Source organism: Etheostoma cragini, chromosome 13 (genome assembly GCF_013103735.1).
Source record: "Etheostoma cragini isolate CJK2018 chromosome 13, CSU_Ecrag_1.0, whole genome shotgun sequence".
NCBI lineage: Eukaryota > Metazoa > Chordata > Actinopteri > Perciformes > Percidae > Etheostoma > Etheostoma cragini.
In genome coordinates, this window is record NC_048419.1 from 3,376,400 (window position 1) to 3,394,073 (window position 17,674).

At 38.5% G+C, this 17,674-nt stretch overlaps 1 protein-coding gene across 19 annotated transcripts in view; it reads right to left on the bottom strand.

Annotated features, from left to right (window-relative positions):
• Positions 1-17,674, bottom strand: part of msi2b (musashi RNA-binding protein 2b) — a 236,699-nt gene that overhangs the window by 5,842 nt on the left and 213,183 nt on the right. For 5 of the 19 annotated variants that reach the window (XM_034889676.1, XM_034889674.1, XM_034889672.1 and 2 more), the window contains one exon: positions 4,673-4,827. In XM_034889676.1, coding sequence (XP_034745567.1) covers positions 4,673-4,827 — 155 coding nt within the window. Of the gene's footprint in view, positions 1-796; positions 819-925; positions 997-4,672; positions 4,828-8,188; positions 8,369-17,674 lie in introns of all 19 variants that reach the window. The other 14 variants (XM_034889677.1, XM_034889673.1, XM_034889669.1 and 11 more) reach the window with 5 other exon arrangements.

Genomic DNA, 17,674 nt, shown 5'->3' on the forward strand with positions numbered 1-17,674 from the left:
AAATGTGACAGCGAATAACATTAATAGCAGCAGGTCAAAATTTGCTGCAGGCGTAACATAAGTACACATGATTACAGAAAAGAACACTCCGCTGGTGCAAGCATGTCACATTGTAAAAAGTTAACACTTCTTTAGTTACACCACTTGTTAACTTAGCAATCATGTTCACACTACTGTCGAGTCTTGTAATAGTTGTAATGCTTAGCTGGGTTAATAGCTTAGCGGAAAAGCCCCCATTAAACAATCATTTAAACCCATGTGAAGGAGTTCAACACACGACCACACATCACATCTACAAAAACCAGCTGCAAGCAGACGAAAAGCTCAGGACATTGTGACTGTTCTACTGCACATATGGGGAGCAATGTTACAGCAGTAAAGATGAGTTACAGTGACAATATAAACATGATGAAACTGAAATATTTGGTTACTAATAGACATTTACTGCTTGGTTAATATTTAATGATTCAAGGCCATTGACTTGTTAATAAAATATTTGGTATTTTTATTTAAGTCCTAGCGGTGGAGAAGTGTGAGTCTGTCCTCAAAAAATAACATGTTAAGACTTCATTTTAGGATGGAAACATTTCAATATGTTGAAAATAAAAAAATGAAAGAATAACTGGTAGTATGTGTGTGTGTGACTGAGGTGTACACATTCCCCACAGTGAATCACACCAACAAGCTGACTGAATGGCTTTAAATCATTGAGAATCTTTTCTCCCGTCATCATTCAGACCACCTCGCCAACAGAGGCCTGCTGATTTATGAAGATGTAAACCTTCGTCACACTCACCCTTTACTACCAGCTCTGTCATCTTGAGGGAGGTGGATAAACACAGACTGATGTGATGATCAACATGGATTAGATGAGCATGTATTAGAGAGCGACTGATAGAAATGCACAGTAAATAAAATGCAATACCTCTGATGAGATGGCAACCGGCCACCTGTTCAATGGTATCCATTTGTAAAAGCTGTCGCAATCAACGGGCCCTAAAAGTGTACAGTTAGTGCTGTTGTCAGTATGCATTTCAAGGAAAGAAAAAGTGAGTATCATATCATGAATGTGAACGTTTTGATTCAGTTTGATCATGTTCAGTAGCAGAGCACGAGACTTTTGCCATATATATACACGTATATATTATACAAGTGCATTGCATAATTTTGTAAAAGAGAAACAGTGCACGCTGCAAAATGACTACAAGAAGGACTCAGTTTAAAAGATATTAAAAATAGTTCAAAATACTTGATGAAGTTGATAAATCCTTCAAGATACAGTGACTTCATTTTATGTTCTATGCCAACGCAGTTCTCAGGTTGTAGTAGGCTCAGTGACAAATACGTGTACAACACACACAATCCCCATCCATGTTACCATACACAGTTTATAAAATCTTAAAGCATGCATAGATCACAAAAGCCACCATTGAGATCAGTGTATTTATGTGTATTGAATGGTCTTCATTATGGAGCTCAGTTATCAGGATACTGTGAGTGTTGCTACTGACAGGTCTGCAGAAATCCTCGGAGTGAAAAGAGGAGCACTTTTAACAGCGGTTTTCTGTCTTTATCACCTCAATCACCTAATTGCACTCGAATTGTCTTGCATTAAAAAACAGTTAAGTTCATTACTGCTTCTTTACGGCGGCTGTTTTGATATTGGCCGAAGGGATTAATAAAATCACTGCAGCATAAGACTGAGCGACAAATCAGTGACTCTGAAGTCATCCATGAGGTTGTGACTTACGATGATCTTACATGTACTCAGTTCAACAGCATCCTCGGTGAAAATAATGAATTACAAAGCACATTTTAGTTCTGAATCATTTCCCATTTTAATGTTCTGAATAAAGAGATCATCTCGCCGAGAGCAGAGAGCCGCAGGGCTGCTGCATCACCTCTCTGCTTTATTGCACTCTGTTTGATTCACTGGGTAATTCTCAAGTGGTGATTTAGTACGTGGTATCACAGGCACAATTTGACTTTCTGTAAGGAAATCACAAAACCTGGCCTGTATTATACGGGTAAAAGACAGTATATTCTACACTGATTTGTTCTACAAATCTGCCTTTTTAGGTAAATATGATGAAAAGACAAACATTTCTATTCAGATATGACGGTATTTGTTGCATTCAAAGACCTGTTTTTACATGCTCTAACTCAGCATGGTTACTAACTGTTGCAATAATGGAAACAAATCACCTCATTTCCATCTGTAAACTATCTGCTGGTAAATCGGATTTGAAAATGAGCCAACCTGGTCTTTCATAACAAATATTTTGCTTCCTACACTGAGACCAACAGATTATCGCAGATAGCCAGTGGACCTAAAACAATTAATAAGAGAAGCTTTGCTTAGGAAGCAAAAGACAATAAAATGTATTTTTCTGCTTAGCTCTGTCTTTGTTTGGATATCTTAAATCAATTACACATATTTACCCATATTAGAATGAGCCATTACATCTTCTCATGAGCTATTTTGCACATTTGCTTGCTGTGACACTATCCCACACTCTGCAACATTGCTGCTGCATAAGTCTCACATTCATTTCATCCTCGCTAAGCCGGTAAACTTAGTAACGACTAAGAATTGCCCGTGTTATTTCTCACAAAAGAGATGCAATAAATGTTGCAGAAAAACCCCAATGTGTGATTCCAAAACACAAAGTAAGTCCCAATTTACCATAAGCAGACAGAATAATAAACATGTATTTAACTCAACTTAAAAAAAGTACAATAGTAACTTAAAGAAATTCCACAAACAGCTCAAATTACTCCTTTCTCAAACTTTTTCTTGTAGGAAATTCAAAATAATGAGGTGGACTATATTGTTTGGAAAGAGTGTCTTCACCCTGTAGTCTTGCAGTGCTTGCCTGTAGTACTAATGGGCTTGTTGTTATTCCACCTCACTTAAGCCATGCATTAATTAGCTTCTTTATTAAAAAACAGGTGCTATTTTCACAACCTATACTGTGTTGCTCAGTTCAGTCATTTAAACAGTACAAACATGCCCCAACAAGCCTGGCAGTGAGTTGAAGAACATAGCCCTGCTACACCTTGGTAGGGGCCATATAATTCCGATGCTAACATTGTAGATTAATTATTCAGTGAGGGCCGGGGTAGACCAACAGACATGCAAAATAAACAAATCGCTGATTGAGTCATCTTTTGGGGACTTTGAACCTTGTCCCTTTTGTTGACAAGGTCATGGACATAAGAACAGAACTCTGAGCTACTACTTAAATACCACTATTTTAAATTTGACTGGATTTAGATGCTAATAATTGAGAATTCTGGGTTATACAGCATGTCTTTAACTAAGTTAGCAATACTATAACATAACTTGATCATGTTACAGTTATAAATCACTAATGGATTACTGCACATACTTGATCCATTTTAAGTGGCTGTGCACTCAGTTATTAAAGGAAGTATACAAAAAAAGATGGGAATTGTGTCTATGACTATGTCATTCACCTCAAAACTGAGATAGAAGGAAATATATATATATATATATATATATATATATATATATATATATATATATATATATATATATATATATATATATATATATAATGTCTTCATAGGAGAAGTTATAATTCTTAAACACTGTATATTCATATTTAATTACATTCTTATCACTGCATACATTATAATGTATTTTTAAACCAATAAATGAATGTTTACATACTGCTTATACATGCTAAATAAGCTTTATTAGTTTAGCTTTTTTTTTAAAGTTACATTTTTATTGGCTTTTAGATGATAAACATATAACATCAAATATTTTTTATATAAGTTAGAATAAAACAGGAACCTATTTTGCAAATCATATTCCCAAATGTGCCACTATCTTGAGAGGCTATGTCTTCCTTGTCATTGGGGCTTCCAAGCATGTTTGTAGTGGCTTCTTTCTAAATACTGCAAAAAGCAGGATTGGCTACACATAAACTTAACTGACCCACATGACAAGACAGACATCTCAGTACAGTCACATGGTCAGGCTGAGAACAGCCATTTGTAACTGTCACCTCTACTAGCCTCGCTAGTCGTACACTTATGAGTTGACATGGCAATTGGAAGCTTACTGATCGGCAAGAGAAAAAGTGCAACAGCACCTGGCTTTGCTGCTACACCTGGACAAGGACACTGGGAGAAACAAAATCCCGCTTGGAAGCATTGTCCTAGTGACGGAGCAAACTCTAGCTCTGGGACAGATGGGTTTCTAAAAATAAAGGAAATTTGTTCTGGGAAGGTGACACAGAGGCTGGAGCAAAGTGATTTGTGCAACAGCTAAGGGGAATAAACATTTGCATTTGACACAGATAACTTTGAGCGCTAAGACGGGGTTTACCCTGATGTACAAAATGCTTATGGGACCTCTGAACTCAGTGACCAAAAAAAACCTCTGTGTAATGAAATAATCCAAACTCTTAGACTCTCCTGAATGGTTGCTTTGATTTAGGATACTTTGATCTAGTCAGTAGAGGAGTGTAAAGTCCTATGATAAGTATGCTCTACTCCTTTCCATAAAAGTCTAGTGCATCACTATCATATGCAGCGTGCATTGGCTTAGTGTCTGATTTTAGTGGTGGTATTCTGACAAAGAAGAGGCAAATGCAGTCAAGGTGCAGTCAGATATGACAGTCTACATGCGAGTACTCACTGTGATGCTGGGGCCAAACCCAGAGCCAGGCTGAGGGCTAGCAGCACTGATGTAGTTGCCCACAGCTGAATCCTGGCTGCTAGGTCCGTACAGGTCAGCAACAGGCCCTGGACTGTTAGCACCAGGGAAACCTCCGGGCCTTGATGGGTTGCCGCCTGCATACAAACACAGCAGGGAGCAGAGCAGCTCAGAAACACCCAATGACCAGAAGTGCAATTTGTACTTGATTTGACTTAAAAGGAAACACTGAATTCAAAAGAACACATTACTGGATTCATGTTTGTCTCAAAGGACTTGCTTATAGTTCATCTCATAGATATGTACTGCTTATAGAATCGGATTTCATTGGCTTTCAACCGACAAAATGGTGCAGGATTTAGGTTTAACATGATTTCAAACCAGAGCCAAAATGTAAGGGTGAATCCAGTATTACATTCAGAATATATTCTACATGCTGTGTGTATTATGCATAGGAGTAACATTCACTTTGTCTAATCATGCACAACACAAAACAAGCACACTGCTAGTAATATTTCCACCATGCTAATAAACTAGTAAGGTTGCAGTGTCAATGTTGCCATGCATAATGTGAAGGAGTACTTGTAAAAAAACATCATTAGCTGTTGGGTAAGAAGAGTAACACAGGATTGTTATGTAACAGATTTTAGATTGAGCTTTTTAAACCAAGACATTTGATGTTACTTTATGCTTTCCTATGTGACCTACGATTCATAGATACCGCCAAGAACCTATTAAAAATATTTTCCATCATTTCAGCTGTGTGCTTCAGCTTTTCAGTCTGCTGGTGCAACTTCAGGCATAAAGCAAAACAGGGAGTGAGACATAAGAAGGAGGCATAAGGGGGGAATATAAAAGCTTGACCCGACTTCATGTGCAGGACCCAACTCAGGGGGGATAAAAAAGAAATACTGTACATGACTTACCACCTTTGCCCTGTGAGTAAGAGCAACTCAGACTAATAAATTGTCTCCAGATGCCTACTAAAGGCACATAACACTGTCAATGCAGGAAAAAGAAACAGTCTGGGAGAAAAAAATGCAGTGATCTCTTAACAGCAATCTCCAGTGCTGTCAGCTTCACATAACCCTCAGTCTCAGCCTCATTCAAAGACAGACTATGAAAAAAAAACTGTATTAAAAAGAAGACTCTGTCCGACCACAGAAATATGCTCGGTCTGGTGTATATATATGAGCCCATAAGCCCTATGATGCCTGAGAGGAAGTCTTTGTAGAACGAGTGAAGAAATATAAAGTGTAACTGCAGGATGTTCAATATGTTGACGCACAGTATACAAACTGTAACACTGTCACCATGTTTAACATATCACTGATCCATCTATCTAAACTATATTACAATGGTTAGATTCTTTAGAAGCACCTGAAAACAGTCTAGATATCCATGTAAAGCCCTATAGAAAAATAAAGTCATCTCACAAAACACACATCTAGTGGAGTTGACACTGCTGTTTAACTGAAAGGACTTTAAACAGCGAGCAGCTTGTGCTCTTATCTTGGCTGTACAGCCAGCAGTATGCTGGCTTATTATATAATTAAGGTTTTTTTCAGTGGAAATGGCAATCCTCATTTCCTATGACTGGCGCATTTCATTAAGTGTGTGGCTCACCCCTCTCCACTAAAAAAGTATGTACAGTATAAAGGTTTTAGGCTGCCCTACGCGTTATTGTAGGCCCAGTTAATTTTACACAATATATGTACTAGAAGGTCCCTGCGCTGTCTCTCTTTTAGTTAAGCATTCCTTGGCTTAAAAAACATTAAAGACCCCTGGACTAGAATGTTACTATTCCTTTAGATATGTTTTATATAGAGAATTATATTGCTAAGTCCTTCCTATGCTTCCATTTTTGGTACTTGTGGCTGAAAAGACTGTGTGTGAAGTACTTTGAAAGAAAAATGGGAGGCCCTGAATGAATAAATGGCTAACTTTATAGAGGACTGTGTCTGTTAAGTTATATTTGCTTCTTTCTAACTCACTTAAATGTGGTACCGAGGTACAGATGTAGGCACTGTGCACCAGAAAAAAACATTTATCAATGAGATTTGCCTTTAAACAGCATATATCCTATTCTACCTTTCAGGCTAGCAATCTGTGTGGTACAATCTTCACCTGTGGACTGAGCAATTTGTAAGGTGCAAGGCTGCACAGTAACAACATGAACAATGATGATGAATGAAATATGGGTAATCTATGACCTATGGCTGGAAATCATCATCATAAGGCTTATTGCATACAAAAATTCTACTTACTAACAAAATTCCAAATGAACATTACCGTTGTGTTTCCATTTACTATAATGTACTCCCTGATTTTTATATCATTAGGGTCAAGGTTGGCTTCAAATATAAAGTCTATTTTACAGACAACAAGCACATAAATCGGGTTGTCTCACTCAGGATTAGAACGTGTCCTCTCAGGAGAAAAAAAGTTGTGCTTTACCAGCCAAAAGAAACTCAACCAAAAATCAACCACGCCAACAGAGTCCAACAAAGTGACTTACAGCAAAAGTGGCTAAAAAAAACTGTGATGATTTGTACCCTTTCTACCCTAATTTCAACTATAATGTACAATGTACAAATGTAAGGTAAATTAGAATGCTATAACCGGGCCTCAACAACAACGGTTATACTGGCATTGGTGTGTGTATCTTAGTGGTGTAAAGAAGTAGTGATCCTCCTCCTGCCACACAGCTGTGTATGCATTAAAACATTTCACACTACTTAACAGATCTATATGTATGAAAGCGTATGGTGGACTGTGTCTGTAGTGCTATCAAACTTGCACAAGTGTTGTGACAATGATATTTGAAATTCTTCAGAAAATCAAATCTGCTGAGTTGTTTCTATACAACCATCTGTGGTTTTGCTATTTGCTGTGTGTTCATACAGACAGACATTCTGTAAGAAATGCCAACATCTGCCTGGGGCAGCTGGTCAAACCTTTAACCATTGAGGGGAAAGTTGGCCCCTCACTTACACACTCACTTTGTTGGTCCAAAAAGGATGAGTGAACAGTCCCTTTTGTTTTCAATATGTTGTTCATAACATGAAAAATCATTCTTTCACTTAAAAAAACTTAGAGGGAACACTTAACTTGTTCCTTTGCTGTTCAAAATTCACAGAAACTTGAGCTCTGTTAGAGATGCCAGTGTACTCTCCAACATCATCAGTAGTTATTTGGTTCACATGCAAATGAAGGTTTACATTCTGTATGTGCCCCTTATGTGCAAGCAGGGGCTGAAACATAACTTCACAAAGAAACAATAAATCTACATTAAAAATAAAAGGAAGAACATGCAATGCTATTTTGTCAGCAAGACGTGTTTTTATAGTTTGTTTTAAGGGAGGGATTCTTTTGGTTCCTTTAACAAAAGTAAGAGAAAATGTATATAAAAAAAGATTAGATCATCTGCATAGAATAATGTCATGAATCAAACTGAAAAGTCCAAAAAGTGGATGAGATAGATGCGCATATACAAACCTGGGTTCTTAAATTGATCCGGGCTGTGTAGGTGCTGGAGGGGGGAGTTGCAGGCGGAGGTGGCATGCTCACTGTGCAGCATCTGAGCCGCTTGGGGCCCCAGGGAGCCATAGTCAGCAAAGGAGCAGGGCCCCCCCCTCTGGTCACTGGGCGTAGAGTAAAACCCATAATCGGGGAGGCCTGGGAGATACAGTATAGGGTGGGGAGGGGGAGGGGAGGGGACTCCATCATTGTGGAAAACAACTTTTTCAAAGTCAAAGTCAATGTCCAGATTGTCAAGCATAGCTTGGTGTTGTGTTACACCATTTTTTAGAATACATCCTTGAGTTTTGTCTGCTTTAATTGCCCCACCTGCCCTCCCTCCCCAACATCTCCTACAGTGTGGCCAGGCCCCCATAGGCATATGGTCCGTGTTTGATCTGCTCAGCTGTATCATATACATTAGCTGTACAATTGTAGATACATACTGTTTCTCCCTGAGGATGCAATTAAAACCTTACTCTAAAACCTTGACTTGATTCAAATGGACCAGTAACAACAAATTCAAAATGAACATTAAGGCCACACCTTTAAAATGTTGGCTTTTGCATAATTGACCTGTGTCTTCCATGTTTTTTTTCAACCATTAAGGATTGAGATAAAACTAAAAACTCATTAAAACACAGGTCAATACATTTCTCATTTCAAACCGACAATTCTTTGGACACACCTGAAGGAATCTTTTGTCATTTAAATGAAAAGAAACATTGTGTACACCAATCAATAATAATTTGAAGCTTTTTGTTACCAATAGCAACAGATAAGATTTCGTTTTTTTGTGAGTTAGATACAGACATACATGTTTATTGATGATAGGCATTCTGAAGTGTACTAAGCACCCTAAGCACGTCCCAGATTGGCCTCTTCGAATAATTCTCTCACAGATGGTGGATTATCAACAGTTTAGAAAATGTCTTTCAGCAATAAATCGTGCTGGCATTTATTGCTTGTCCTCTTAATCTGAGACAAGCTGCTCATAGAAAGAGTGCAATTAAAAGAAACGACTCCTTCTCACACCTCTTTGATAACAGAGTTAATCTACTCACAAGGGACTGGCATTGGTGACACCGGCTTTTCCATGCTGGGTTTCCCCTGTTGTGTGTTTGGTTTTTTAGTTGGGTCGTGGAGCGAATAGCCATTCAAAGCCACTTCACCTCTACCCATTCAGAGTTAGACAGTCCACTTCTGCCAAATGGAATGTAAGCACCAGCCATGTTTCTCTCCGCCAATGCTTTTTAGCACTCTGATCTCACCACTTGTGGGCTGTCGGCCCACTCATCAAATTATAGGCTCCAAATACAGCAGGCTTCCCACGTACGTCACATAATGCCTGACACATTGAACAAAGCTCAAGATCCAATCATTCCATTTACTTCACTTAGACAAATGTCACAGAACATTGATTGGCCTTGCTAATGAGGAAAACTGGATCAATGGAATAATTATAACGGGGGAAAAAACATTCGACAATAGCACAGACTGTGTTATTGAGAATTCATAAAGAAGCCATTCAAAATGTGTCACCAGTTCAGAACAGTGTAGAGACTGGAACCAAACAGAAATTACTTTATATATTACATTACTTTCACTATCCTTCAATAATGAACATATTTGCAAAAGATGACCATGAACTATGCTGTCACAAACGATCAAGAGTCACCTGAGTAAAAGTGAAGTTACAGGTGAATACATAAAGAAATTGTTCAATCATAAAAGAGAAGATGCAACGACAGATAATGATAATAGTTATCATACTGTATGTATTATTTTCATTTTTATTTAGACCAAGCCCACATGGAATATATGGGTATTAAATCCAAATAATGTCAGCAGCAAATAATTTAAGTTGGGGTCTTTAAAAATTGGACAGGGAAGTTTTTTCCATTTGAGATAAGGTTAAAATTGTAAGTAACTAAACCACATTAAACTGGGCAGACACTGCGTTTTGCAACAAATTTGGGGATACATTGGGCCAACAGTGTCCACCAGCTTTATAAAGATTTCAAATCTAAAAGTGTCATTCAAACCAATATCCAAGGTCTCAATGAGAAGAAACCCCAAGCTAGTGTCATTTACTCTTTAATAACTATTAACTACTACATATCGGGCAGCGCGGGTGTTGGTGTGTGGTGGGTGACAAACACTACAAAATAAGAGAACTTCCTAGATTTTAACATTCAGCCGGGTGAAAATTGAGAAGTTTTCAGAGACTGCATGCCTTTGCATAGCCTGCAGGTGTGGCAGGCTCAGGTAAGAAACTGTCCTTCTTTTCCAGATAGAGGCAGCTGGACAAGAGTACAACTCATACACAAACATGTGGGCACACATTCTCAAAGCCATATATTTTCATCAGTAGCTATCTGATCTGTTATGCAGGATGAGACTAGGCAGAGTGTGCCCACAGCTGCATTAGCATCACCGATCATATCACTGTGCCTCAGACCTCCCCACTATTAATATTCACACAATCTATCCAGAACAATGGGCCTTTCTTGGACTCCTTTTTTTCCCAATGGCCACTAATTGGATGTAATTACTCATCTACAAAACAAATGAGCGTGCTGAGGTTGCCTTGGAGACTAGATCAGGGGACCCAGCAGTGCGAATCGTTCGCAGGGCTTCATTTATACTGGTAATTATCTCCCCTACCCCCACCCTCTTTCCCTTCTGCCCTCAGTGACCAAAGCTGGCTGCGAGGCAATGGAGAGGGGAGTGTCTTGCAGTCATCTGTTACTGACATCATCGGGGTGGCTCTCTTTAAGTGGATAAATGCCCTGTTCTCGTTCCCACTTTGCCAGGTGACTGCCTTTAAGGAGGAATCACAAACCTTGAAAGTACTGCTGCACTTTTTCTCACTAGTTGGAAAATAAAACTAATCACGCTGATGATAAAATATATCGTCATGCTCCCGGGCCTGTAGGGACTTCAGAATGTGAAAAATATTTTCATAAGTAAGCAAGTGTTCTGCATCAAGTTTGGGATTATCCTAATGTTAAGCCCCAAAGAAACTCTAAATATTAACACGTGCACGATCTGTGATACAAATGTTAACAAAACAGCAGCCTCACCGTCCAACTTAAACCTGCTAATTTTCCGGAAATTGTTAATTTTTTGCATTAACATCAGTTAAAAGGCCTTTACTTTTCATTTACATTTCAACTCTTTGAGTATACATACATCTACCTGTTACTCCTACAGACAAAAAGCAGGAAATACTCTGAATTGGGAAGTCTAAAAAATCTATTAAGAGAAGTTATTTTAATTTTGGCAAGAATCCTTTTTCATGCCGTCGCTCCTCCATTTCCCTCGCGGCGCAAGGAGGATTCCTTGGTGGCCATCAAACCACATCACTCTACAGAATATGTCAATAAACCTGACATGCTGCTTCTCAAATTAGCTTTGAATTTCAGAGCTACCATAATTAGCTTTTCCATTTTCACCAATGTCATTTAAAAATAGCGTGAAAGAAACTAACAGCTCTTTTGCTGTCTAGCCTTGCTTTCACTTTCCATTTGAAATAATCTTTTCTGAATGAATGGCTGAGTAATTAACAGCACTAGACACCCTTTTTCAGAGAGCACAGACATTTCATAAATAATACATATTTAATGTCTTGTCATTTTGTGTTCAGAGAACCTTGGCTAATTAATTTTAACAGATGATTTCTTCTTGCATTTACTCACCCATACTCAACCCTCTGTTTTTTTTTTTTTTTTTACTTTTTATTTTATGCCTGCTTTTCCCTTTCCTTGCTGCTCTTCCAGTAATGGACAAACTCAACAGAGCTACTGATATATATTTACCTACAACCTTGGCCAGAGGATGATTGTGATAAGCGACAGAGGAAATGTGAACACTGAATCATGGGTAAAACAATGTGCAACTGTGTGGTAAATCAGTGCACACTACATTTTTTCAATGCAGATTTTAACCTGTGGGATCTGGTCTAGATGGGACTGAAAAAAGGGCACTCAGTTATCAACAGTCGGCACAGATTATCCTATCGTGAGCAGGCTCAGAACTGACAGCCCTGGCCTTTGGGCTGAACACATTTTTTCAAACATGTCTAGTCAGGCTTATGTGGTCTGAGGAAATCTAGGACTCACTATGAGTGAAATCTGAGAATGATACTAGCTACATCGAATGGTCATTCAGATACAAAGGGAAAGACAATATGATTTATGATTTTTGCTCACTCAGATATTGTATGTCTAAAGATTGCCAAGTCTTTTTACATCTTACAAATTTAATTATGGGTCATTTATCTCATAAAACGGTTCAAAATGCTATAGTGTATTGAAGTAGGTATGCAAGAAACTATTTAAGTTACTTGTAGTTACAAATACATAGTAGTTTGTAATAATGTCACCTCAAAATAAATGTATAACGCAAAAGAAACAGAACATGCTGTACTGACTGGGAAGCATACAACACATACTGTATTTTATAACTGCATTTAAAGGACTGACTACATAAATACTTTACTCCCATTAAGCCTTCAGTAAGTTTTTTTTGGAGAGTGTGTTATGTAGGCAGCCCCTGGAGGGCAGAGTGGTGATGTCCCTAAAGGCCTGTGCCTGTAACCTCGGAGCATCTGCTACCCACAGCTGTGAGAGACAGCGCTTCGTGGTGGAGGTGCAAAGGGACACTTTGCCCTCCCCAATGTGTCACATCTTTCCCTGGGCCTCAGACAAAAACCCAAGCAGGATGGGCTTGGCGTGCCTGCTCGTGTTATTTTGCACCAAATACATGTAAAGCGCCTCTGGCCTCAGAGCTGAGCTCTGCAGATTAGCATCTGGGACAAATGGACCTGAGCTCACCGAGAGCCAGATTGATTAAGCCCAGTGCATACAGCCAATCCTGGTCTCCTCTCAGGCACTGTTGAAGATCACAGAGCTTGTAGGGAGGAAATTGATAATGATCTTAATTTGGAAATGTCTGTCACATAGGTTTCCTTCTTTGCATGGGTGAAGAAAAAAGAGGTGAGGTGAGTAAAAGAGAGAAAAGAACAAAGAGCGACAACTAACTGAGGAGAGGAATTGTCTTTTTAAAAGAATGAAGACCACCCTGAGTCCCAATAAAACTGACCGAACACCTCTGCAATTGAAAATGCAGTCCAATTTCTGAACACAGTAAACTCTATTTCAGTTTTGAACACCTGAATCAAGTCAAACATACAGTACATAACAAGTACCCCAACCTCTAAACGCAGCTGAATGGGGCTTTATGTACACTGCAGGTAGAGCCAAGATCTGACATTTGAGCTTTGCAGAAAGCTCAGAGGGACTCAGGAAAACACTCAACCAGAGTAGGCTGGGACCTGTGAAGTTCCCTGGACTGTCATAACCCTCTGCATCACTGGCATTCTTCTCTGTTTTTATCTGACAATGCCATAGCACAGGAGATTTTAGATACGTCTACTTTAATATGAAGAAAACTGAATGACAACTAGCTTTCTTTTAAGACTGAGTAAAATCCTGACTTTTTCCACACTGTTCCACTATACATTTATTTATTATTTTATTTATTTAGATTCAGTTATTTATTTTAAATTATGTTCATCCATCAACTACCTCTCAGTCTCAGTTAAAGTGGAAAGTTGTCTCATTTATGCAGGTTCATCCTTCATATCAACAGTAGAGGTGGATTATACTTGTTGAAAACGCAGCCCAGGTGCTGGTGCATGCATTAGTCATCTCCAAATTTGCAATTTCCTCCTTGCTGCTTTACTATGCAGATGTTCAGCCCCTCCAACTGATATTAAGTGGCTGCCCTTTGCATCCTCCATTCGGCACACTGTGGAAGTTCATACGGGGTTCGAATATGTGATACCACTGTGATAAGGCCATGTATGGGCCAGCACCCCTCTACCTGCAGGCAATGGCAAACTTTGTGCAAAAGCCATATGTCTCTGATCTACTTTTTGCCTGGAGCCACAGTCTCTCAAACGTCCTCAAAAACAGGCGTCAAGACTAGTTGTCTTGTTCTTGCCCTTTAGTGGTGCAACATGCTCCTGGTAGAAATCAAGGCAGCAAAATACCACACCATCTTCAAATACAGACTGAAAACCCACCTCTTCAAAAACAATCTGGACTGACACCTCCTCAGATTCAACTTTCACTAAATTAAACATTACATGTCCTGTCCTAGAAGTAAACACAACTCAGTGTTCCTACTGTGATAACTGGTACTTTTTCCTGCCTTAAAATGGGAAACTCTAAACGTTATCCTGAATTTTTTTACAGTATGGTAACTATGGTATTTGCTAGTAAAAAAGTTATTCTGCAAAATTGAAACAACATCTACTAGATTGCTCATGAACTTACTGCAAGTCTAATTTAGCAAAGTTTGAAAGATGGTGCAGAGTCTGAGCCTTTAGTAACTTTTCTTGTAGTTTGCTGCAAATGACAAGCCACAGTGAGAAGTCCAAAATACACCTTGTCATCAGCAGTGGTCTGTCATAGAGAGGGAAGTCAGCAGGCTGTCATTTTGTCTGTTGAGCTTTGAGAGTGAGGTGAAAGTGCCCTCTGTCAAGGATGGAAAATGTCTTCCACAGTCACAACACTGTCTGCTGACAAACAAGCCTCCCAGCCCACACAAAGGATATATCGACACATCGTATTTTAAAGAAACATATACAGTATCTAAACAATACCTGTGGTCCAATTTTAATTTACATATGTATTTAGGGATGTTTAAGATGTTGATCTCATTTGTTTTACATTTAACTTTTGTGGTTATGAATGCAACTTTAAGTGACACACCACCACCCAGCATCCCACCTACCAGGCAACAGTAGACACAGTATGTAATATGTGGTGTTCTATGGGAACTGTAGGTGGAGTCAAAGCACAAAGAATCCACACTTACATCATAGATATGGCTTTTTTCTTTTTTTGAAACAAAAAGCCTCGTCTGTACTAAAAATTAGAGAATTTCACAAAAATGAAGAAGAAAATAAACCACTACTCTACAATTGCTAATCCTGAGCTGATTTGGTGTGCTGCAAATTAAGTTGTAAGATAGGACGGAGATGCAGCAACATCCCCAGACAATACACAGAGAGGAAGGTCAAGCCTAAACAATCTGTGTCCTCTGTTCTGTCTGTGTCTGTATAGAGAGACCACTGAATGCATTAATCCATGTAGCAGTATGGTATTAGCATAATCTTAAACACTTGATAAATTATCAATAAATCATTTGTCCTTCTGTCAAAGAGCCAAAAATCAAAGAACCAAAGACTGTACTTGTTATATCATCAATATGCATTGGTTAAGCATTTCTCTAGAGAACATTTATACTTAAACAATGGTAATAATATAACATGACACAGCTCATTTAGGTAACACCCTGAACACATGTTATAACATTCTGTTGTTGTGATAATATTCTTGATTTGCAGACAGATTCTGCCATATAATGAGGGAGCATTGAGATTTCACTGAGTGATGTTTTACTGTCCCGTGGCTGTTAAAGTACTCTAAAACAGACCCATGATGTCACTGTTTACCACTCTAACCCTCCCCCACCCCACTCATAGTCATTTACTTGTCTCCCTTCCATTTGCAGCTGTCAGAATTAAGCTGTACATAATGGTTGCCATCATGTCTCTTGCTTCCTGGCTGCTGCTAACCCCAACCCTCAACATTCCTGCTTCTTAGTGATGTTCATTGCAATTGTTGGGCAAATTGTTTGTTTTTGAAAATGCAAAATCAAATAGCCCTGTGTGAAAGAAAGAGCATCTGATTGGCTTCCAGGGTTGCCTCTGTTGATTTGAATTTAGTGCAAATGAGGACAGGTTGTTTAATTTGTTTGTCTCTATTTGTGTGCACATGTAGGTAGAATGCATGCACTACAGCTGCTTGTACTGTAGCTGTCTGTGTGTTGATCTTCAGGTAGCACAGCATATGACATTAGCAACTGTCTACTAACTTTATATCTGTGCAGTGCAAACCAGACATGTGAGTTACAATTAAAACAGATTTTCACAGCTTCAACAAGCTTCTAATAGTATGTCTGATTAGGAAAGACGCTCTTCCCTAAAGCCTAGAGGCTCTGTGTTCACTCAGGGGGAGCTTTTATTGACAGCTATTAAATGATCTAAAGTTGTAAGGGTGGAAAAAACAGGATGTCTAAATGAAGCCAACAAGTCAATCAATGCTGCTGTGTAAGACAGAAGGAAACTTGCTTTCTGGTTTTGGAACAAATCACTTGGCAGATCTTCGTCTGTATACAAATAATGTGTGCTGTATTTATGCTTAAAAATGTATGTATTGGAAGTTGATGCTGAGGCACTGACTCATCTTTCTATTTGATTTTTTTTTTCCATTTGTATTTAGTGATAGACTGTAGCGTACAGATGGCAAACAATCATTGGTAAAGTGTCCAAGGTTTAAGGTGCTTTGACTCTAAAATCATCAGGACATACCAGATAGATAGAAAAGTACATGGAAAAGTAAAGAGTGGTAGAAAAGAAGAAAACATGCCTGACTTAGCGTAAATGGTTTGACTACTACAGCTGACAATTCACTATACCTAGGTTGGCTTAACATTGATGGTAATCATAACATACTGTATATCAAATGACAAAGAAATTAAGCTTCTTAAATGGCATAGACAATATTCTTCTGGCAGTCAAATAATTAGTATAAAAGTATTACTTAGTTTCCAAAAAATTTTTGAAATCCTACTATTTACCAATATGTTTGATGCCAGGAGATTTCAAGCAAAAAACTCCTTACTCGCTGTAACCTACTTTCAAATTATTGTATCATATATATATATACGTATAATCTAAAAGGCAGAGTTTGTGTAACCATATGTTTTTAAATGATTGATTAAGGTGACTGAGGTGAAGGACATCTGTAGTCATTAGCCAGAGAGGGCGAGGAAACTGTCTATGGACCTTGTGAGGAGGGGATGTCTCCCGCCTGCTACAGCTTCTTCCGAACTGTTGCTGCCAGCCAGAGCACCGTGTTGGACTGTTGAAGCGTCGAGCCTCACAGCTTTAATCCATCATTCCTCGTCTGTTCTCCCTCTTTCCCTTGCTCATGCTTCAGGTAACATCCCATGGACTTTTGGGCATAAACTAACATTGCATGTGTGTTTTGTTTTGGTAGCTTGAATAGGCAGGGGAAGCAGCCATCTGTTTAAGGCCATTAGCTCCCAAGCTCAGACACAGGCCTGCATTGTTTTTATTTTTTCAATGGGTAAAGCATCTTTTTATTCTCTCAATTGCATGGCAACCAATGAGTTGAAGAAAAGTAAAAGTTTTTTTGTAAAGAGCGAAATAAAGGGTTATTCTTGGGAAAATTGAAAGTTATAAGAGAAATGTACTTTTATATGTTGTTTTCTTATTTAGTTTAAGTGGTTAAATATTTGTTAACTTTTAAGTCTTATATAAATAGAAAAAAATCATATATATTATATGTAATTGCAGATTTGAAT